Below are 23,107 nucleotides of genomic sequence, written 5' to 3'. Positions count from 1 at the left end.
TTGGGTTAATAACACATAAGATCAGTCCAGCATTTGTATTTTTTACCATTGGGAACATTTACATAGAGGGCAAAAAATCGCAGCATTCAGATTTCATTTGTATGGAGGTAAAAATAGGACAGCACTCCACTTGAACTGTTTATTCATCCATTAATAAAGAAAAGATTTTTTGGGATTTGTTATTTGGCTTGTCTGGCTTGAATGAAAATTTCTCATTGTCCTGCTTTTTCCAATGTTATTTATGTTTACTGTAGGTTTTTAGCTGCAAATTGTTTATTTGGAATATGAGTCCTCCACTGAGTGCAGCACATTGCAAGTGCAGTGCTGTCCTGATTTTTTTTTTTTTTTTACATTTACACTCAAGTCCAGGTTTGATCTTGCTAATGCACATATGTATTGCAGTCATTCAGAATGAGAGGGCATCACAAAAGTAGCATGAATGTGTGTGCATTAAAAATCGCTGAACAGGGAGAGAGCATCAGCCTCATCAAACATAAATAGGTCTTAGAAAGTCATTACATGTCTGTCGGAGGCCATTTTGGTGCTGCTGCTATTCTCACTGATAGGGAAAATCTGTCTGCTAACTCATTTAAGAAAATGTACGGAGACTATCATGCCACACAACGGTAATGTTTATTGATGTATGTGCAAACTTTGGGGATATACTTTTGAGGAATATACAAGTGTAAAACAGCACAAATAAAAAAAAATGTACACAATCCTTTTTTTTTAACTTTTAGTAAGAGTATTTTAATTGGCATTAAATGATCTTGTCCTGGGCTTCTCACGTCTGCGCTATGAGCGGTAAGATAATTCAAAAACACAGATGCAGCATTAACAGGAAATCAATGGGAAAAATTGGCTGAAAACATCAATGCATGGTCCCTTTTTCATGCTTTAGTTGTGTTAGTTTGAGGTTTACATTGTGTAGATTGGAAATTACCACACAGCCATGACCTTTATTTCAAGGTAGATAACACACACCTCGAGGTAGGCAAATGAAAACAGTCTACAGTTAGCTCCAAGCTGCATCATCAGGACATTCTAACTCAAATAAACTCTAATGTTCAAGACGATAATGTGAATCATTTTTAAGCATTTATATTCAAATATTTATAGCTTGGATTTTGATTTTCCATTTCATTTCTCCAAACATGCATGAAGAGACTGATTGCATATTGTTCCAATAATATCTTCAACAGGCCACAGCCATGAATACTGAATAAATTACTCTGTACAAATACACAACTATATATTGATAAACTTGTTTAGAGTATTTCTGATTTTAATATACTACTTTACCCACAAACAATAACAACAGAATGTACAGCTTCACAGAGACAAGAAATAATATGAACATTCACATACAACAGGCTTTCATACATTTTTAAACATTGAATCATTTTCATTATACTGAGGGTCCACCTCAAAGAAACGCAAATTAAAAGCCTGTTTAAACTCTTCTGCAACACAGACCGTAACTGTTGGGGTTTTTTAATTCGCTTTTTGCTTTTCCATGTTAAGGATCAAACAGAACTGAGACAGTTTGTCAAGGTTTTTAACTTGTACACAGACAGTGTACTAGTGGAGCAGCAGAGGGGTAGAGTCGGCACTCTGCATGCTGAAGGCTAACACAGCCCACCCTCATAATCATCCTCCTCCTCTGCAGCAGCGGGTGCTCCACTAGCACCACCTTCTGGAGGAGCTGTCGCCTTCTTCTTCTTTCCACCTCCCCCGGGGACCCTGAGGGAAATGGCCAGCTTGGCATACTGTGACAAATAAAATATGTTCAGTTCCCAGATTTAAAAGGCCCTGAAAAATTTTCACTGCACATTCTCAGTCAGATTTTTACTCCTACACATTTTCTGCAGAAGTGACATTTGTTTTGGTCATTTCATGAGTGATTTTGACATTTCTGTTTTGCTCTGCTTGGGCTGCTGACATGCTAACATAAGCTTTCAATGTGGCTAGAAGTCAGCTAACATAGTAAACTTTACAGCTTTATCAGACTGAAGACCTAATCTTGGAGACACAGTACTCACATCATTGTCCATGTACTTCAGTAAAGGTGAGTTGCACACACGGTAGACCTGGTCCTCGTCCTGCTCATCATAGCCCTGCAGTAATGTCTCCATGGCAATGCAATCTTCGCTTCCACTGTAGCCAGGCAGACTGGTAGAGATCAAGAAGCACTTCATGTAATGATGCTCAGTTCAAGTGGCAGCAGAGTTACTTCATGAATGTGAGGTTAATGTCAAAAGCAAACAAGACAGCCAAGCCACAACATAGTCTTAAATGTTCTCTTTTTCTATTTGAAGATTTTTTCCTATCAGCTTTCAGCTGGGAAGAAAAAGGATTTTCCTGTCAGTCTTGGTCAAGTCGCAGCAGGTCACAAGTAATAGTAATGAAACATACCTGTAACTTTCTCTGACACATTTATCAGCTGCTACGAAGTCCCCTCTGTGAAGATGGACCAGCACTTGGGCAGTTGTTTTCTAAAGAATGAAAAGGACACAGCAACATGAAAGTTTGACATTCAAAAAATAAGTTTTTTGTCAAGAGTCTGTGCTCAACTTGTACATTTTAACCTGCTGAGAAACCATAACACTGCCTAATCTGGAAATTGACTAACTGTAGTAACAGATTACATTTTGATTGAGGTGCACAGAGAATTTCATGACATAGAACCAGGGAACTGACCTTGAAGCACATGGGGAAGTTCTCAATCTCTTTGTACATGTTCTTCTCTTTCTGCAGAGCAACTGCTGCTTCATCCAACCTGATTACAAAGACGAGAACAGAATGAGGATCAGTGAAGAGTAGGCAGACTCAACATAACTACATTTAACAGTTAAGTCACCATGAAGAGGATGAGGTTTGGGGTTGTTGTACCCATCTGTCATGAATTTATTACTACTTGGCTGTATTTTTTATTATAAACATTAAGAATTATAAAACTGTGTGCTGGACAAAATCGGCTGAATAGAAAACACTGAAACTAAGCTACATTTTGGCAGCACAGTTGTTTAGTGTACATGTCTCATCCACTGATATGTACAATGTCTCATCCACTGAACTTCATTTCTTTTACCTTTTTAACCTAACTAGGAGTCTAGAGGCTTTCCCCAGCAGTTCAACCGCCTGACGCAGACGGTCCTCATTCTGCAAACAGAAAACATGGACCATTTGAGTAATGAAATAAAATCAGAGACAGTTAATGACTCAGGTTTTGTCAGCAGCTCACTCTTACTTCAAAGACACCGGCTGCCTTCTGATACAGGTCCACAGCTTTCTCCAGGTTTATAGGCTCTATCAGTCTGAGGAGAAAAAAGTGTTTTTGTTTCGTCAGCATTTCTTTTCAGTTACACAATTTTAACTGGAACTGAAATGTGTGGTGTCGGATAATAAAATGGTACTCAAAGTAGCATTTGAACAACAGGAATATAAACAAACAGGGCCTGAGTTAATGTGTACAAGTAATCTAAATACTGAAAATGCAAATGAAATACATAGAGAAATGTGCAATTAGGCAAGAGCATATTTCCCATTATCATCATCATAAAACCAGTAAGTCTAACAGTTGAGAAATTTGTGTTTAATCTCATGTTGTTGAAGCAGCAAAATGTCTCAAGTGTGAATCAGAAGGTTTTTACTTTCCAGCCCTGTCCAGTGCCATAGCAGCCGTGTCAGGAGTCCCGTTCTCCATGTACATCATGCAGGCCTTCTCTATGTATTGGATGGCTTCTGGCATCTTCTTTTGCTCCTGTTGCAGTGCAAACACACCCAAGTTCAAACTGTGATGTTCTACAGACACAACACCTCCAACTATGTGATAATAGTAACTTCAGTGTTTACACCATGGCTCACCTTCATCATCATACCTGCCTGTTCAATAGCCCTGAGGAGAAAGATGAGTATTAGAATAAAACAATGTAAAAAAAAAAAAAAAAAAATACATTTGCTGCTGACTTAATATTGGGGATCAAGACAAAAACAAAATACTTACTTTGCAGCATGAAAAAGCCTGAAGGACAAGTCAAGGAAATTACGTAGACTGTATAAACACTAAAGTCTTAGTTATAGGACTGTGGAGGATACGTCTTGTTCTCTGTATGATATTCAGCTTCTTTCAGGTAAGCATCCTTTGCCTGCTCATACTGCTTGGCATTCTTGAAGCAAACAGCTAAAGGGAAGACACAGGGAGTTAGCAGTAAAAATGTGATATCTGCTGAAAAATTACTTCATAGTGAAGAATAATATTGATTTACTTACCTGCTTTGGCGTATTCTGATGCAGCGCTGTCATAGTCAGGCTTCCACTTTGTCAGACTTGTCTTCAGGCTACAAATCAGATACATACATTAGAAAAGGCTGAAGTAAGCAGATTCAGCTATGTCATTAATTGTCCATTACACCACTAAATTGTGGTTAATATATTGTCAGATACATGTACTAATAATGCACTGACAATACAACCTCACTCCCAATCCATGTCGCATAACCTTTCTGCTGGAAGTGCCACAGTGGCCTTAGAGCTAGCTAGCTGCAGTCAAACAAACTGGTTCTTTCTGAGCAGGAAATAAAAAGAATTTTTCTGTGACTGACCATTTTTCAGCTTTAGCTATGTGCTCGTGGGCTTCGTTTATCTTCTGAGCAGCCATGCTGTTGAGAAACCCGATGTGTTATAACGAATCTATTATCGATAAAGTGCTGTGGATGGTGCTGCGTCGATGTTTAGCCACAACGTCATCGGATGTCGCAGGCTACGGAAGCCACCGAGGACAAAACATGGCGGAAATGCGAAACATTGGCGTCAACGTATTAGTATTGTAGTTCTTAGTGTCATTCGATTAATCTCTATGCCAGAGTTATTGTAGCTGCAACCTCGACAGAGTTTTGTGTGTGTTGTGTTTTTTTAGCAATGCACCCTAGTTGCCACTAAACAGCAGCAGGAGAAGAAGACGAAGAAGAAGAAGAAGAAACGGAAATTGGTTTAACGTGTTTAAATGACGTCATGACGTCTCCGGCGTCTAATGGCTGAACAACAACAACCATCGGCGACCGACAAACTTCCACAAACTTCCAGGGACAAAAGAAAGTTGGAAATAGCTAATTGTTTCTAGTGTGTGGCAGTCTAGGCGTGTTTGTCTGCTTTACTTGTAACCACAAATGTGGAATTACTGATGGATCCGAGATACGACATTCCTCGGAGGGCCGCCGGTGGTGGCGGGGGTTCCGCAAACTCGTCCCCCGCTTTGGGGGCTCAGTCGCGCCGCAGGAAGATGCCTCCTAGACCCGCTGATTTTAAACTTCAGATTATCATTATTGGCTCCCGTGGTGTTGGTAAAACCAGTCTCATGGAGAGATACACAGACGATACGTTCTGCGAAGCTTGCAAGTCAACAGTAGGTGAGGACAGGAGACGTTTGTTTTGTTAACTTTGTATTGACAGCATGTAGCAGGGCTCCGTCTACTTACCGGAGGAAAGATACCTAAACTGCTATGGCATGGATGTTATAAACACACTGCCTCCTGCTTTTATTGAAAGCGACTGAGCAGAGTTTAAACTACCAGCTGTAGGTAGCTAACTTAAGCTAACTGTGACAACAGCAACAGATCTAGTTAGCTGACATCACTGTTTAAGCTTTTACACTACGTTAAGAGTGAATATTGGTTATATATTTCCACTGTTACACCTCATGTTTGAGGCTGAAATTGTGTTTGAGCGATTGTTGCCTATTTTAGTCTGTTAGAATCCAACACTATTTTTGTTTTTATTTATCAAGTAGGAGCAGAACAGCTGTACAAACATATAGCGCTGCAAAATTAACCACCAGTGATGAAATTATTACATACACATATGACATTAAACCTACAAAGTAGAGGAATCAGAGTGACATTAAATAAAAGCAGTTAAACCTGTAACTATAGATGTGATGTAAAATAAAAAAAGCATAATCAATTATTTGTGAAAAACAAGCTGGACTGACTGTAGATGTATTTTTCAAATATTGAAAATCTGTGAAGTAATATGCTTTGCATGTGTAGAAAGAATTATGCCATTAATAAAAAGAAGTCTAGTAAAGAAGCGTTGCTATGCCTGAAGGAATATTTAAGTTGACTTTTGCAAACCTGTAAATAATAGTAACAATAAAAACTAAGATAAAATCTTGAGTAGACTTATTTTTCACTCACCAATCTAAGGGAAGCACCTACAATTGAACAGTTGTATTAATTACTTCAGTTGTGTAATTGTGCAGCAATTCAGTAATTGCGCAACTTAATTTACTCCTGCTGAGCCTGTTTATTTAAATGAGGGGTTTGGTCTTATTAACAGCCTTCTCCAGTTCTGAACAACAGTTTTTTATATTTCTACATTAAACAAAACAAGTATCTTAGCTTACTGAAAACAGGAGCACCTTGTGGCAAACTGCTGTGCCAAAATACATAAGATCTGTTTATATGTTGAATTGGGTAAACGGTCCTGTGGCTGTGAAATCCCAAAATAGCCACACACAAGCAGCTGCTGTGGCACAGCTCCATTTTGTTTGCTGCCATTCCTGTGACACGACTTTAGGATTGTGTGAGCTATGTGTCACTAAAAATTGTGCTCCTTTGATCACAGACACCACAGAGGGAACAGTTTGACAGTTACTGATGTCTGGCTCAAAATGTTATTTTCTAATCTTGTCATTTATTTCTTAGAATAGGAGCTCAGTACGATGTGCACAGCATTTAACAGTATGACACAGACCAGTCATTGCTTCACACCTTAAAAAAATGTACTTTAACCAGGCGACTTTTAATGCAAAGAAGCCATTTTCATGTTGCTTGTTTGGAAACAAAAGCAACTAACGAACTACACAAAACAAAAATAACATAGGAAATTATTGTATTTGTGCACATCCATGTGTGTTTCTATGTTTCTCATAGGAGTTGACTTTAAAATCAAGACGGTTGAGCTGAGAGGGAAAAAAATCCGACTTCAGATATGGTGAGTAACTGGACATGTCTCCAGTTTCTTATTTGTCTTAGTGCATTTCTTGTCTGTCTTGTCATGGCATATTTCCTCTGTCACACTGTGAGTTGCTCTAACAAAAAACTTGTGGCTTACCGTGTGCACCCGCTTTGCATGGTAGATGAGAAGAGAGAATAAAATATACTACACCTTTGCATTTGTTAAAATGCAGTAAAATAACAGCATTTCATTTGATGAAATGCTCATCTAGATGAAATGCTCAGGGTCATGCTCATCACCCTCACCCATGTTGTTGTCTAAAGAAGTTGGCATTTGGTGGAGATGGGGGTTTGATGACATTTTATTGAATCTTAATCCAGTTTGGAATTTAGTTGCTGAATCCAAATCTTTTCAGATCCCATATTAAATAGTTTTAAGTAGTTTATTTGGTGGCGAATCTGTAAACTTTGTCCTGATGGGGCTGGTGAGGGATTATGTATGTGTTGCTGCTTTAGCAATTTATTGGTAACAACATTTATGCAGAGGACGATGGAACCTGAGGGGATTGCATGAATCTGTCTGCAGGTGGGGACCAGAAAAGGCAAAAGAGCCACATTGAACCACATTTAATTGTTTCGATTTTATCAAGTTATCAACGTCTTCTGTTATTATGCCGTCAATCAGTAAGTGATGTATTTGATTAGCAGACAATCATTGGAAACAAAACCTTGTCTTATATTGATAATTGTTGAATTGCCTTTTCAGTGCAATTCATTATTGTAATATAATATTTGAACACAGAAAAAATCATGAGATATGTGCAGCGACTCAAAGGACTGGAACCAGTGATGGAGACAATGATTCTGTTTTTCCTCTACTTGTGTCTTGTGACTTTAGCTATGTCCACTTTTGAAAACGTCTCGTGTTCTTCAACGATAGAAAAACTGATTATTATGCTAAATTAGAGTTAGGAACGCTTTTGAACTGACTGTGTTTGTTTGACTGGTTTGATTATGTGTGTGTCAGTTTTCCGCTAAAATGTGGGAACTCCATCTCCTGTTTCACTGATACATCTGTTTACTAACACCTCCCATCCACCCCCACCTCCACATCATCTCCACCCGTTACCACGCCCCATTTTGTCCCCACTCATCTGCCCGTCCTCGACCTATCCGCTCAGGAAGGCCGTCCTCAGTGTGTCTTGTCTCATGTTGAGCCGCTCGCATCAGGCTCCATCGCTGCCTGGCCTTAGCTAAACCTGCCCCTGTACTGCTGTGTCTGTCTGCTCTTCTGCTCATAAGCCTGACTGTGACTCACAGGGGGAACAGGGAGAGACTAGCTGGCTGAAGGTACAGTAACACTGCACTGTAAGTGCATCTCAATCTGCTTCTCATGCTGTAACCCAGATAATCAGCTGAATCATAACATAGGCTCAAAAGAATCTGCACTTGCATGAAGAAATATCTTTGCATCTTTATAGTTTACAGATTTCACTTCCAAAACTGTACATATTTCATTTTTAATAAATCAAATTTAGAGTGTCTGTATTTCTCATTGATCAACCTATAATTACAGTAGATAGTTTTGAGTTGTTACATTTGTAGCATTTTTAAGCTCTGAAAAATGGTTTATAACACTGTATAATATAGCTCTAGTTATGTTTGTGTTAATAATAATAAAACTATAATAGTAACCTCTACCATGAAAACATTTTATAGACTTACAGCTGTGTTTTACATCTACTATCCTTTGTTTTTATACCCTGATTTATGGGTGATGAGAACAGAGCCTATAGCTTCCACTTCCAGCTATATACGTGCTATGTTAAAACCATTTATAAAATGAATGTATCTGGAAGGGGAAATTAAATGCTACAGAGATTACAATCATTTTATTACTGTCTGTGAGATCAACTTTACTGTAGAAGTCCCATTTTGGATCATTCCTGGAATTCTATTCTTCTTAGCTTGATACCTGATGATTATGTTGGCAGTTTTATCTCACACGAAGCCGTTCACTTTTAAAATAAATTATTTTCTAACTGAAAATTATAAAAAAAAATTTACTTGGGTAATTTAATAGAAACCTTTTTTTTTTTTTTTGAAGACAAATCACTGTAAATACCTTTAATCAGATGAGTCAATCAATGTTTTTGTATTCCATTTGCTGGAGACACTGCTCTGACTGGATTTAATAATGGATTAATAAAGATCTTTGTTATTTTAAATCTATTCTCTTCTTTTCAGGGACACTGCTGGTCAGGAGAGGTTCAACAGCATCACATCAGCCTACTACAGAGGTGCCAAGGGAATAGTGCTAGTGTATGATATCACCAAGCAGGAGACCTTTGATGATCTTCCTAAATGGATGAAAATGATAGACAAGGTATTAAAAAACAAAAACAGTCTGGACACTTAAAATTTTCTTAAAGGTCTTGATGCATTAAATGCTTTTTTTTTGTTTTCCTTCGATTTGGTCTCCTGCTGTTGTTGGATTCTGCCAGGTTTGAGTCCAGTAACACTGCCAGCCCACTGATATTCACCCTTTAGCTGTGCTTTTGTCTTCAAGCTCATTAGCACTGGCAGCTGTTACATGAGCTAAAGCTGTTTTTAAGTCTCTTTGTGTCACTTTGTTGGAAGACACTTGAATTATATCTAGACAGATACTGGATTTTTGGGGTCAATGCCAGTCTTGGTATTTGAGAGTTTAAAGTCTGATAATATTTTGAACACTATTCTCATTATTTATACAATCCAGTAACATAAATGACATGTTGATATGGTTCCATCCACTATAGGTCAAATTCAGTGTGCCATTTGTTCCTCTACAGTACAGTGTATGGTGGCAGTAATCTGGTTTGACTTTCATGAAATGGGAGGCCGATGATTTCCTGACAGGTCTCCTCTCTGCTTCCTGTTTTGTGTCAGTACGCCTCAGAAGAAGCAGAGCTTCTCCTGGTCGGGAACAAGCTGGACTGTGAGAGCGATCGTATCATCTCCAGACAGCAGGGAGAGCGGGTGAGTCCATCATCTTATCACAGAACAACATCTTTAGTTTCTATCCATCTGAATGGATCAGCAGTTTGTAAAAGAATACCCAGTAGCACAGAAATGTGTGGACTAGACCGCCTTGTAATTTCAGTCAGGAAATTTAAGAACTGATCTAAATAAGAGTTTGCAGACATTACTATGCTCTCTCTGAGAAAGACAAAGACACATTCATAACACTGGTAACCTCCTACTCAGACTAATATAATGGCAGGCTTTTTCTAAACCTTAAATCCAGATGGGAGATTTTTTTGGCAGAGGATGTAAATATTGAGGGAGTTTGTGCTGTATTGCTCAGCTTCTTCTCCTGTGGAATAATGCTGCTGTTTGCTATCACTTTACTGGCACTGAGCTCATTTCACACTTTCCTTGTGTTACAGTTTGCCTCTCGAATAAGTGGAATGCGCTTCTGCGAAGCTAGTGCCAAGGATAACTTTAATGTGGATGAGATCTTCCTGAAGCTTGTGGATGACATTCTTTGCAAGGTTGGTTTGCTAGAATCTACGCTGATGCTGCCTCTGAGCTAATATTTTGATTAGAATAAGCCAACAGGGGTTATTCCACTTGCAATTGGTGCAACAACCTACCATCTATTATGGGATATTATGGTTTGTCTGTTTTGCTTTCACACCACTAAATTGCTGCCCCAGAGTCTACTTGTTGCCTTTTTTCACGGCGGCTTCATCCTGTTGTTTAGTCTGCACCAGAGCTCAAGCTAAAACTATCACACCAGCCGAAACAAACTAAACAAACAATTTTTTAGGCTTTGTCCAATAGTCCACTCTTTCTATACACATTGTACCTGTGGCTCCTGTTCTGCTTATACTATTGTTAAGACTATTTCAACACCATTTAAAAACTTCTTCCTCTTTCAGTTTTTATATTTTTTTCCAAGGCACTTCTCTTTTTTTCATAAAGCTTGTACAGTTTGTTTTTTTTTTTTTTACTTAACATGTAGTTCCCTGTTATTGTTGTTATTAATATGGCTGCGACTAATGATTGGTTTTATCATGGATTTGATTTGCCAATTAGTTTTTGGATCATATTGAAAGAAAATTGTGAAAAATGGATCTTAGACTTTTCCATCTTCAGATGTTGTTTTGCCCAAAAGACAAAAAAACATCAAATCTTCATATTTCAGAAGCTGTAAACAGCAGAAATTAGACTTTTTTACTTTAAAAAAAATGACCAAATCAATTATTCGATTATCAAACCAGTTGAAAATTGAACATATTAACCCTGTGTTTTCTGATTTTCCTTTGCTCCTGATGCAACAGATGCCTCTGGAAGTTCCCAACAAGGAGCTCTCCAACAGTGTCCTGTCTCTGCAGCCTGAACCGGAAGTGCCTCCGGAGTTGCCCCCTCCTCGCATGCGCTGTTGCTGAGGGTCGCAGTATTCCCCCATCCTTCACACACATACACAACACACACACACACTCACACTCACACTCAGCTCGCACATGCAGAGTACCAATCTGACCACCAGGGGGCAGCACACAGCAGTAGTTTGGAATTATTAAATACTGCTGTTAAGATGCATGAACTCTGTTATCAAGTATTATTTCTTCTCCTGTTTTGTAACTGTACATTATGACATGTACCACACTAACACTTAGGCCTGGTGAGTCACCCACTACCTACCACCTTTCTGTCTTCACTTGACCCAGACTACCTCATTCCTCAGACCGTTAGACTAGCTGTGCCCCGCATGTGCCTTCGAGGTAGCGATCCCTCTGGTAGCAGCACATTTTCTAAGGAGGGGGATTATTGAGTGTCTTAGAGCTTGTTTTCCTTCCTGTTTTCCTTTAAAAACATCACACATACCGTACACTTAAGCTTGAGGTTCCCTGAATCACCCAGCAGTCTGCTATCACTGCACTTGATATCTCACAGAAAAGGGACAATATCTCATGTCTTTTCATCTTAGTTTAAATTCTGGGTCTAGGTACAGCAGATTTCTGTTCTTATTAATAAGTTTTCTTATCAAGTGACGAGTTGACTTGAGGTAAACAAAAGCACATGATGTAAATATGACATGTTGCTGCAATGACTGGACGAGGTGCAGGTTTTCGTGGCCATCAGCAGGTGGTTGTGTGGTGGAGATCATATCAGTTTGTCTTCCTTTGCCTTAAAGTATGAAAGTGGCTGGACTGGCTCATTCACACTTGGATAAATTGTAATATTTTGCACTGCAGCTCATCTTTAACTTAGACTGACATGCAGAAAAATAAAGTACACAACTTGTAATTTAGCACTACTGAAGATCAGTGTTGCTTCAGAACTGGTTGCTCTGAACTCTTCTGCACCCTGTCTAGGATAGAGATGAATGGAAAGATGGGTAATGTAGTCTTTGAGGGATTGGTGCTTTCACCGAGGCACTCTTCATGTGTGCTACTGGTTTTTAGAAGGATTATAGACAGTAAGGAGCAGTCAGGTGTGGTCAGACACAGACAGTTTTCGCCTTTGTTACTGTTTTGTTTTGACATTTTCCTTTGAATTCAGATGAAGTTCAGAAAAGTCTTTGAGTCTTTGTTTGAAAAACGTGCAAGGAGGCTTGTTCAGTATTTGAATGACTCAGGAAATTTTGGTCGGCTCACATCTGCTCGTTTTGTCAGGCTTTTATTGCAGACTAGGGTTTGAGTTTCATAACAAATGGAAAAAAAAACAGAAATCAGAAAAGCCCTGCTTGATGGGGATGTTTGTGTTTTATGGAGGAGGTCAGCTTTTTCTGGACCAGTGTGGTCAGACCCCTAACCCTAACCCAAGCCCTCCTGTGTCTGTAGACTTTAATCATCCTTGAATTCTTCCATCTTTGTTGTGCATTGAATGCAATATTAGCAGTGTAGCACTGTGGGTGTTTCACATTTGTTCCTACATATTGAAGTTAAATCCTCAGTCTGAAGGTGAGAAAGGATGAGCCCATTTAAAAGACCTGATTTGAAACTATTGAACTGACTATTAGTTACTTTTCTTTTGTTTTTCCTGAGGTTTTATGTTTAGGTTGAGCTTTGTTGGACCTAAAATTGCACATTATTGTTTCTAACAAATGAATAGTTTCATACCAAAACAACAGCCAACATGCTGAAAATGCAAGACTTGCTAACAAACCCGTCTTTGACAGCCGAGCATGTCTTGCAATAAGATCATCAGCCAACAAACGACCTTGACATACAAATGATCTGCATTTTAGCAACATCCCTGTTGTGTTTGGAAACAAGCGAGTGGTGAACATTTACTCTGGTGTTGTTGTTTGGAATGAAACCTTTGATTTGTCCCTCCTGATCTTCATTCAGCACTAACCCTGTGTTTTTATAGCCAAACCTTATACTACTCAAGTGTTTTAAAATTGCATTTTAATGCTTTTATTTGAAATGTGTATCCTATAAAATGAAAGGTTGTGCTTTGTATTAAACCTGTTACAAGTGAAAGGTGTTGGCATGTTCAAAGGAGATTTGTGGTATTTATAACTTGTGACATTGTTGAACTAATGAAAAGCAATTAAAGATATCTATATTTATTACCAGGCTTTGGTTTGGAGTTTACTGTGTGTGTGGAAGGTTGATTCAGATCCTTCACAGCTGCTGTACAAATGATTTCCTGGATGTTTTTATATTGTTTGAGGTTCCGGTGTCAAAGGACTGATCACTGAGGTGAGTGCTGGTTTCTCCTGCGTGTATCTTTGCACTTTAATTTAACACGTTAATGTGGTCAATAACCAGTGCTGTGCGCGCGCGTGTTATTGGGGCATGCGCACCAAAGCGTGTCAGACCTGGTCCCGCCTGGTCCCACAGAAAACAAGGGGTGTGCTGGGCTGCTGGTGAGGCAGCAGCGCATGCGCCTCGCTGAAAATCACGGGCGTCGAGCCTCGCACCGCAGCGATTGCAGATCTTACATGTCAGAGAGGAAGGAGTGGGAAGGGGCACAAGACACGGGGCCGAACACACTCAGCCCGGTGGACTAGAGGGATGGAGACCCGGTCTGCAGAGGAGGAACTCCGGCTGACTCCTTTCTTTCTAACTTGAGCCTGCTAAGCCCTGACTGCAGATGCAACCTGTCTCTCATCCCACCCGTCCCAGTAATCCCCTTTTATTGCAGCGTTTCCTCCAAGGAGGGTTCAGGCAGAGGGGACTACAATGACAACCTGGTGAATGCAGACAGGATGGAGTAAAACATCCAACGCAGCGCAGGATGCGTAACCTCAGCCCGACAAGGAAGAAGGTAGAGAAACCTGGTTGTTTTTCTGGTATCGCATGTCAGAGATTTTCCGCGGTGCTGTGGATTGATCGTTTCCTTCATCGCCCTCCTGCTGCCGGTGTCGGTGTATAATGGAGAGCTCCAATGGCTCTGGAGGCGACACCAAACCGCAGAACCACCAGTTGGAGAAGAAGAGACTGAACCGAGCCCCCTCCCCGGCCAGACCTTTCCTCAAAGACGTGCACTCCCGCGCCACCAAACCACCTGCCATCGTACCCAAATCCCCCAAGCTCAACAAGCAGCATCAGTCTGCCACAGTGCCCTTAGCCCATCCGACCCGCAGCTCCAGACGCAACACAGCCGGGGCGAAAGACAAACCCGCCACGGCAAAAAGTAGCACCAGGTCTGGTGTGGCCAAAAAGCCCACAAAGGTGTCCCAGCATGCAGCAGCTGAGCCCAAAGCCGCCAGCATCAAACCGGACAGCAGCAGCAGTCCGGTCTACTCCAAAGGCAAGAAGGGGAAACTAGGCTCGGGGTCCCCGGGCCCTCTCAGCCATGGATCCCCGATCCGGGTACCGACCGGAGCGCCTCTGGGCCGGGTCAGCCAAACCGACAGCAGCTCAGACCTGTCAGACTGCCCCTCCGAGCCGCTGTCGGACGAACATAGGTTGGCACTGGCCGCCAGCAGCGACGCCGAGTCCGGTACGGGCTCCAGTGACCGGGATCAGCTGGGAGTCGATAATCCGCTGCGGGCAGACACGACCGGAGCTGCTGCTGCTCCGCTGCGCACAACCGAAGCTTCCCCCGCCAAGGGAAGCATGTCTCAGGCTCAGCCCGCTCCAGGGGCGCACGGAGAGAAACACAAGCAGGAGAAACCTTCCACAAGCGCACAATTCAAACTGCCAGGCACCAAGGATGTCACTGAGGGGGACCTGCTGCGGGAAATAGAGGATTTGAAATCTGAAAACGACTACCTCAAGGTAAGGTTATCTCAACAAGTTCCAGGAGTGTCGTTTTATTTGTTGTTATGTGTAAGCCCATACACAATCACCCAATTCAACATTACACTGCTTCATTTAAGCTCCAGCTGCTTTTTAAAGACGGAAAACTCCTGTTCCAGGAAGTCCCAGGTTCAGTCCTCACTCCCATCATTTCACAAGGTCCTTGAGCTGCTTATTCACTAAAAACACAACCCAAATGTGTTATATATTCCCACAATGTAAACACATTACTCTTTGATACCTTGTAGTCCTGCTGCTGGTTCTCCATCCATCATATGGTCTTTCTAACCTCCCTGGCTTTCCCAGTGGATTTCACATTTGCTGATGGGAGTTTTATCAATGGGGACTTCACCCTGGTGTGTCCTTTAATTGACTTTTTTTTTATAATGTTGTTATCAAGTCACCAAAGTCTACTGTGACGGAAAGACACGTTGTCCTCTGTTGCATTTGGGACACAGACGGTTCACAGGGATAAACTCTCATTTAACCTCAGAGTTTTTCCATTTAAGTCGAGGTTGAGGTCGCATAGATGTCGTTAAATTAGAGGAAACAAATGAAAGACCAAAGTTGACTCTTCCTTGGTGATTTTCCTAACAGTTTATTTTTTAGTGTTCTGTTTGCAAGTGTGCATCATCATTTGTTTCATGTGGATTAAGATTTCCTGCAGGATCCCCCTCCCCCTGCTCTAAAGTAGGCTTTCCCCATGAACTGGGGAGGGGAGGCAAACGGATTATGTAGCAAATAATCTTGCAGGTTTATTTTCAGATGGGGGGCAGGTTTGTTTGCATGTTGCTGTCAGTATTATTTCAAACTTGATGGAGCATGTCTGTGGCTCTGTGGACACAGGAGAGTTAATCAGCTTTGCGGGTTCTCGCTGTAATGGCTTTATCCCACAGGACTTGATAACAGTCAGATGTCCCATGTGTGGTGGGTTCAGACACCCTCCTGCTGGGCTGTCAGTCTGCCAGCTGGGTCTCGGAGGTGAACTCGTAAGACAACCCCACCCCCAAATTATCTGGGAGTCCCCCACCACTGCCACCTCTTCTGCTTATAAAAAACACATTCATTCTATTTGAACTGACACTTTTTGTTTTATTCTACATTAAATGTCAGGATTTTTTTGCATCTTTTGCTGAAGGTGATGTTTGACAAACGAAGGGGATTTAAGCTTCTGTTACTGCATCACAGCAACAGGAGGATGCCAAGAGAGATTTCTGGGGCTGAAACAGATATTCAAGGAATTAATCAGGAGTCACTGAAAACTGGCAAATGTTTGGTGGTTTTCTGAATTTCCTGCCAATCTGTTACGAGCAATGTATTCTTTTAATTCTGATAAGCGAAGTCCAGTTTCTCAAATGTTAATAATCAATTGTCTTTGTGTTGTACTGTTGCTTTAATTCATTGAACTGGTAGGCAAATCGGTAATGAAAGTTGTGGTTAGTTGTCGTCCTACCTGGGCTCCTAATACTGCTCAGTAAATACAGCCACACTAAACAGGGTTATAGAGACCACTGATGCTCGGTGAACACACTCTCCATAAACACACCAGTGATAATCTATAAATACTCCTGCTCCCTAGAAGTTGTTCTGTGGCTCTGCTTTTAACCTGGCCATCGATTGGACCGATCCTGTGCGAGGTCATTGGCTCGTTCCTCTGGTCCTCCTCAAGTAACAAAGGCCTCTGTGCTTTCCCCAATGAGGATAGATTTAGTTTTCTGTAACTGACACACTCTTCCCTCCCTCTCCCCTTTTCAGTATCCAGTTTGTTTCGTCAGGTGCCAGTCAAGCGCTTGGAATATCTGACCTCTGGGGAAATCTACTGAACAAACCGATTCCTTCAGTCAGGAGGCAAACAGATACCCCGAAGCTCCTAAATTAACTATTGTAGTGTCTCAGTACTACAGATAAATGCTTCCTTTTTTCCAGACTGGGCTGTTTCATGTTGATAGGAGTTGGGAAGTAAAGGCACTCAATCCAAGATCCTCCTCTCAGAGGGCTTAGAGATCACAGTCATTGCTGGAACTCATAGGAAAACAAATATAAAACAAATATTAAAAGTTAAATCATATTGTGACTTTCTTTGTTTGGACATCACTTTTGTCAGTAATCAGCTGTCAAGTTGATTGTAGTCCAAAGTTATTCCTCTGTTTGTCCCTCAGGATGAAGTGGATGAGCTGCGAGCGGAGATGGAGGAGATGCGAGACAGCTACCTGGAGGAGGAGGTCTACCAGCTGCAGGAGCTGCGGAGGGAACTGGACAGGTCCAACAAGAACTGCCGCATCCTGCAGTACCGCCTGCGGAAAGCTGAACAGAAAAGTCTCCGGGTTGCCCAGACCGGCCATGTGGATGGAGAGCTGCTCCGTAGTCTGGAGCAGGACCTGAAGGTCTGTGAGCACATGCCAATGTCTGGGCCTACATTTGTCTCTTTGTGTTAGGTTTTGTCCTTTTATTTTGTGCGTTTACATTTTGCAGTGTTGTCATTACTACCTGCTGAAGCAGGTGAAGCAGCACTTTGAATCAGCCTGAAACCCTGAAGCTCTTTGCTGAACCCAGACTAATGAAATACAGTCTTAACAGCTTTAGGAGTTTCTTAAAGAGGTGATTCATGTGTTTGCTCCTGATCTCAGGTGGCCAAAGACGTGTCAGTGCGTTTGCACAACGAGCTGGAGAGTGTGGAAGACAAACGAAGCAGAGCTGAGGATGAGAACGAGCTGCTCAGACAAAAGATCATCGAGGTAGAGATTTCCAAGCAGGCACTGCACAACGAGCTGGAGAGGGCCAAAGAGGTGAGAGGTTAATAATGCTAAGTTGCTATCTGTTACACACATTCATTTTTCATGCACACTAAGCCGCGTCTTTGTCTCAGCGGTTTCCTAGTACATGTAAAGATAAAACTGGTATAAGAATCCGACACTGTGAAAAATGGCACTGACTGCCAAAGCTGTTCAGGGCTTTGACTGTGTGAGAATGACACGAGCACTGAGAGTGTGGCTGTCAGCGGTGCAGCGGTGAAAGTGACAACACTGGGGGATGCAGTTGTGATGTCACTGCACAGGATGATCTTCCAGCCTATGGTGTGTGTTGTTGGGTGCAACTCTTTACTACAAGCATTTAATATAGACAAGGAGAACAATCTCAGTTAATGTGATGCCATTTCAAATCAATGGTGATCAGCGGCCTGGTCAGCAGGATCGCTGCAGTGAATTAATTTCATCAATCACTTAGCTGCTGCCGGACAGCCCATTCAAAATGTTTGCTTTGTTCAGTGATGCACAGCCCTGAGTCTACGTACATGCCATTTTAATGCCTTGTTTTAGCCAAGCCAGTTGGTGTTTTATCTATGGGTAGCTGATGTATCATCATTAGCAAACATCCTGGTGCTGCCTCCATAGTGCTGATATTCAGATAGAGCTCCAGTACTACCTGGGTAACTCTCACAGCTCAGGTGTGTCTTTGACCTCGAGGCCAAAAAGGAAATTCAAGCCAGTTCCCATGGATGTTTATCTGGAAAGTGGTTCAACAACTTCTTCTCACCATGACTCCTTCCTCTCAGAAATAAAGAGCTCTGACTGCTTTTGTTCGGGTTTGACTTGCTTTATTTACAGGCTAATTGATACAGTTGGATGCTGAAGGTTGAATATATACATTATGAGGCACTGATGGTATTTGCATCGATATTTCACTACTGTAGAAATCAAACTTTTGTCTATAAAGTTTTGTATCATTGTTCACCTGATGTGGCTCAGTGCAGAGACTATTTGCATTTCCAGGAGTGGAGTAAATTCTTCTCACAGGTTAATACGATGAGCGGAAGCTTTTCTCAGTGCCACTCAAGATCAGCTGCTTAAACAAATTGATTTTGACAACAGCAGGTAACTTCCTGTCTGGCAACAAAGAGAAAGTAGGCTAATACCAGAGCAGTCAGTATGGAGATGGGGCTTTCTCTTGGCAGTTGGATGTTTCTTTGCAACTGTTGTGTCTCTGGTTTGATTCCCAGCTGATGCCACATTGTCTCAAAACAGCTTGGCCTTTTCCGTTTCATGCTCTCCAGATGAGTCCTCCACTGGTTTAAATTTCTATTCTCATGCAGTGTATGACCTTCACTGATGTCAGTAATGTTGATTTCAAAGGCAGCCTTATGATCACCTGACTGAGCAACACAAGCTGAGACAGAAAATAGATGTCTAGTCTGGAAGTGCTAATGCAGCAAATGCAGAGAAGTGTTTTTGCTGTGGCTTGATTCTGGTAACCTTATGTATGAAGATGAAGTAAGCAGGTACGCTTCACAGCAGTTTTTTAAAATTGGGCATAGCGTTAGTGATGGCTCCTGACCTTCATCTCTGAGCCGTTTTGTGGTGTGTATGACCGCAGGATGACACAGGTTTGGATGTACACTGAGAAGTACTGGAGGGAGTAGAGAGGCTGAGATAGTGGTTGCTCCAGATGATTGCAGATTCTTTTGCGTTCCCTTGAGGTTTGTCCCAGAAAAACACATTCTGCCTCTGAATCTGCATTTCCACATCACATGCCGCCATTTCTCCCCCCCCTCCCTGCCAGCAGCATGCTGCTGTCAAGCAGCGCCCCAGTATTTTCTTCTTGTTTTGTAGAACTTTCTTTGTCTAGGATTGGAATCAATGATATATCATTTTCAAAGGCTTTCATTCCCTTAAAGTCTGTTATGCACGGTGGGAAACCCATTTCTTCGATGATAACCATTCAGTTAGGGAGAAATGTAACTGACTGGATCTTAGAACCTGCCCTTTGCTCAGTCACAGAGATACGTGTCAGTGACAGAGCAGACAGGTGCAGCATGCTCAATGATAAGAATGTAGTTTAACTGAAAGCTTGTTTATTTTCCTTTTTGTTTTAAAAAATAAGCCTTGGAAAATGTGACCAAGCTGTAATGTACTGCAGATAAAAGCACCAAATCACCCACAACGTTCTGTGGCAGTCCTGCCCTCTTTTAATTTGTTTTCTCAAATGATCTTTTGCTGCTCCTTTATCACTAAAGTTAATTGCTAACATGAATTTAAATATAAACAAGCCTTTTAGGATCTCACTATGAAACAAGCCTTTGTTACTTGCCTGTTAGTTAGATAGTTATTTCTTTATTGGGTCCTTCCCACATAAACACATAGGACTCTGTTGCAGTGGTGAAATATTGCTCTGACATCAACATAATGTCTTATATTGCACTACAAGACATTTAATTTCTCTCTCAGACTCCCCAGAAAAAGCCACATAAGCTTTATTCTTATATAAATACATGATAATTCTCTACAAAGATTATGTCTTAAATTGTGATATAATAAGCAGTGAAAAATGCAAATGCACTTAATTTTCTATCTCGCCTGAATCACAAACCAAACCACTAATTCTGCTTTATGTCTATAGCAAATAATAAAGTACCTGAATATCACTGAGCACACAGATCTTTGACTTTTAGCGAAATGCTACCTGACATAAGGTTCGACTGATTTTTGGCAGGCAGTATGTGCTTAATTTAGCTTTGTGGTAAATATCAACAGACCATGTTTTCTTATACACCAGGAACAATTTACCCTGAGGACAGTGACTCTAACACTGCAAGTAAAAAACATACATCCTGTCAAATGTTCTTACCGTAGTGGTAAAAGTAAAGCTGACCAGAGATAGTTTGAGTGTCTTTGTCGTATAAAGCTTCTCTCTTCCTGTCCCTGTGCCCCTTCTCTGTTATCAGAAACTACACAGTGTGAATCTGGCCCAGAGACTGGCACCCTGGCATGGATTAATCCAGCAAGAAGGCCTGTTATAAAACAGCCATGTGTGCTTTCACACTGACGGGAGGGGAGAGCAGGAGATAGAAGGAGGCAGAGCGGGAAGGTAGCAGAGAATGGTTGTAATCAGATGGCCAAAGGCCCTGTCTGCCTGCGATACAGCAGCCCAGTGTGCAGCCCTGGTATTAAACAGTTTAGAGGGGCTAGTTGACAGGACCTACTGTTGTAAAACTGTTGGCCTGAGGAGCAAATTGTTGTCGCTGCTTCCGTGTGGTCAGTATGAAGGCGAACAGCGATTGGTCGAGATTTTTCATTCCTCTGACATTTGATGAAAGGCCCACTGTGTAATGAAATGGAACTAATGAAATGTCAACGAGCATCAGGTGATTTATTAGGTCTTCCCAGTCCCCTGTGATAAATTCATCTTTCATTACAGCGAAGTGATAATCCTTTGTGCTCTGCTCGTCCTCCTCCGTGAGCGTGAGCTTTGTTAGATTTCTCCTGCTGATATACACAAACATCTCAGGACAACGTGCAGAGAAACACCACAATCTACACATTATGTCACTTCCTTGGAAGACACCCTTCGTTAGTGACGATGTGAGGGAATGTCATTCAGATATTCATGTACATTTTTGTATTCAACCAAATATTATATCATATATCATACTGGAGAAAGAAAGGCACCAGATAATCTGAGAAATAGTTTATTTTGAAAATCATATCTGTATAAGAGTAATGCATGTATGTGTGTAAGGCACACACAAAGCTAGTTAGCCGAGCTTAGCGTGAAGACTGAAATACAAAGGTAACAAAATTCATCCAGTAGCCCCTCTGGTAGGTCGCCATCTTCTAAACATTTCGAACATTAACTGCTACTGTCGTCTTGTCAGAGGAAGTATTTGCATTTTCTGCTCACATGAAAATAGCGATCAGCTGTATCTCCAACCTCGAGTCTCTGATTGCAAGTTTTCATTACTACAGAGGTTTGAGAGGGGATTGCCTGCATTGTTAGGAAGTCAAGTCAACAATGCCGGAGCTAGAGGCACTACAGACATTGTTTCATGTCGGAGCAGCCACCTCATGCTCCTCTATCACTGGCTTCTCACAAAATCTCAGCAGAAGAAATCTTGGCTTTGAAGAATCTCCTGATTCTTCTCTTCTCATCTCTGCTTCTCACTTCTCCTTCATATCTTCGCCTCTCCTCGTCTCTGCTGTGTTTCCCTGCTGGAAGAGGGTGAAGGAATCTCATTGACCTAGTTAGTATCTTGTGTCTGACTCCACCAATGGGAAGGAGAGCAGGCGTGAGGAGAGGAGTAGCATGGGGACTCTGCTGTAAGTTGAAATCTGCTGCAGTGACACACATCCATAAAAAGCTTTTCGTTACACGGCGGCTGTATAGTTTGCTAAATGTGCAGAAATTCGTCACTGATAGAAGAAGGTCTTTATATAAACACAGTTATTCAGGTAGAGTCCTTAAACTGGTACTTCATCGTTGGAGATTTCTGTGTTTTCACTAAATTTCAAAAATTCAAAGGATAAAATTTTACATGATCTTAAGAAAATAAAAGCATGTAAGTCAATTTAAGTGTAAGACTACTGGTAATTTCCCTCAAAATATATTTTGGTAAACTATGGCTGAAACTTGATAATAGTAATATTTATGTCTGTCTTAAAGTGAACTATATTTGAAATAGTCTAAGTGTGAATTATATGGCTTCGAGTCTTTTTAGCAGCACTGATATTACTACCCTGCTGGCCAACTATCAACACAAAGCAAATGGGGAAATCATGAATTCTGAATGAAACCCTGGAGCGATGCTGTAATTTTGAAGCTCAGTACTTTGAAGTTTGAAACATGCAGTTCCTCTTCTGTGTGGACCAGTTTTTAAAACATACAGCCATATACCACAAATGTTTTAATTTACAAAAGTTTCAAAGCTGCCACTTTGCAGCGTTTGCTGCTGCAGTCATCAAAGTGTGTGTTTTAATGTCTGAAGACATTTTAAAGCATTTCAAAAACACATTGCTGGGTCATCTTCAGCTATATATATATATATATATATAGCACATGTTCTCTATATAGACCTGATATGTCTTATATATATATTTTTACATTATGCTTTTTATTAAAGCAAGAAATATTTCTGAG

At 41.1% G+C, this 23,107-nt stretch overlaps 3 protein-coding genes across 5 annotated transcripts in view; 2 read left to right on the top strand and 1 right to left on the bottom strand.

Moving 5' to 3' along the window:
* Positions 1 to 614: 614 nt before the first annotated feature.
* Positions 615 to 4,874, bottom strand: napgb (N-ethylmaleimide-sensitive factor attachment protein, gamma b). Its single transcript, XM_026313545.2, has 12 exons — positions 4,605 to 4,874; positions 4,273 to 4,340; positions 4,099 to 4,183; positions 4,007 to 4,024; positions 3,868 to 3,898; positions 3,654 to 3,763; positions 3,251 to 3,317; positions 3,092 to 3,162; positions 2,701 to 2,779; positions 2,416 to 2,495; positions 2,043 to 2,172; positions 615 to 1,769 (listed from the first exon to the last, which is right to left on the bottom strand). The coding sequence occupies exons 1-12, from the start codon at positions 4,658 to 4,660 to the stop codon at positions 1,629 to 1,631; spliced, it is 936 nt and encodes a 311-aa protein (XP_026169330.1). The 5' UTR covers positions 4,661 to 4,874; the 3' UTR covers positions 615 to 1,628.
* A 120-nt stretch (positions 4,875 to 4,994) lies between these two features.
* On the top strand, positions 4,995 to 13,529 carry rab12 (RAB12, member RAS oncogene family). The gene is made up of 6 exons (XM_026313546.2): positions 4,995 to 5,408; positions 6,933 to 6,993; positions 9,204 to 9,342; positions 9,885 to 9,974; positions 10,385 to 10,489; positions 11,282 to 13,529. Exons 1-6 carry the CDS (start codon positions 5,183 to 5,185, stop codon positions 11,387 to 11,389), a joined length of 729 nt encoding a protein of 242 aa, XP_026169331.1. The 5' UTR covers positions 4,995 to 5,182; the 3' UTR covers positions 11,390 to 13,529.
* A 375-nt stretch (positions 13,530 to 13,904) lies between these two features.
* Positions 13,905 to 23,107, top strand: part of mtcl1 (microtubule crosslinking factor 1) — a 49,425-nt gene continuing 40,222 nt past the window's right edge. For all 3 annotated transcript variants that reach the window (XM_026314583.1, XM_026314582.1, XM_026314584.1), the window contains exons 1-3: positions 13,905 to 15,178; positions 17,359 to 17,583; positions 17,827 to 17,985. In XM_026314583.1, the coding sequence (XP_026170368.1) occupies positions 14,330 to 15,178; positions 17,359 to 17,583; positions 17,827 to 17,985 (1,233 nt within the window). In that variant the 5' untranslated portion in view covers positions 13,905 to 14,329. The remainder of the gene's footprint in view (positions 15,179 to 17,358; positions 17,584 to 17,826; positions 17,986 to 23,107) is intronic.

This window comes from Mastacembelus armatus, chromosome 17, assembly GCF_900324485.2.
Source record: "Mastacembelus armatus chromosome 17, fMasArm1.2, whole genome shotgun sequence".
NCBI lineage: Eukaryota > Metazoa > Chordata > Actinopteri > Synbranchiformes > Mastacembelidae > Mastacembelus > Mastacembelus armatus.
The sequence above is the reverse complement of the archived record's forward strand: the minus strand, read 5'-3'. Positions and strand labels throughout refer to the sequence as shown.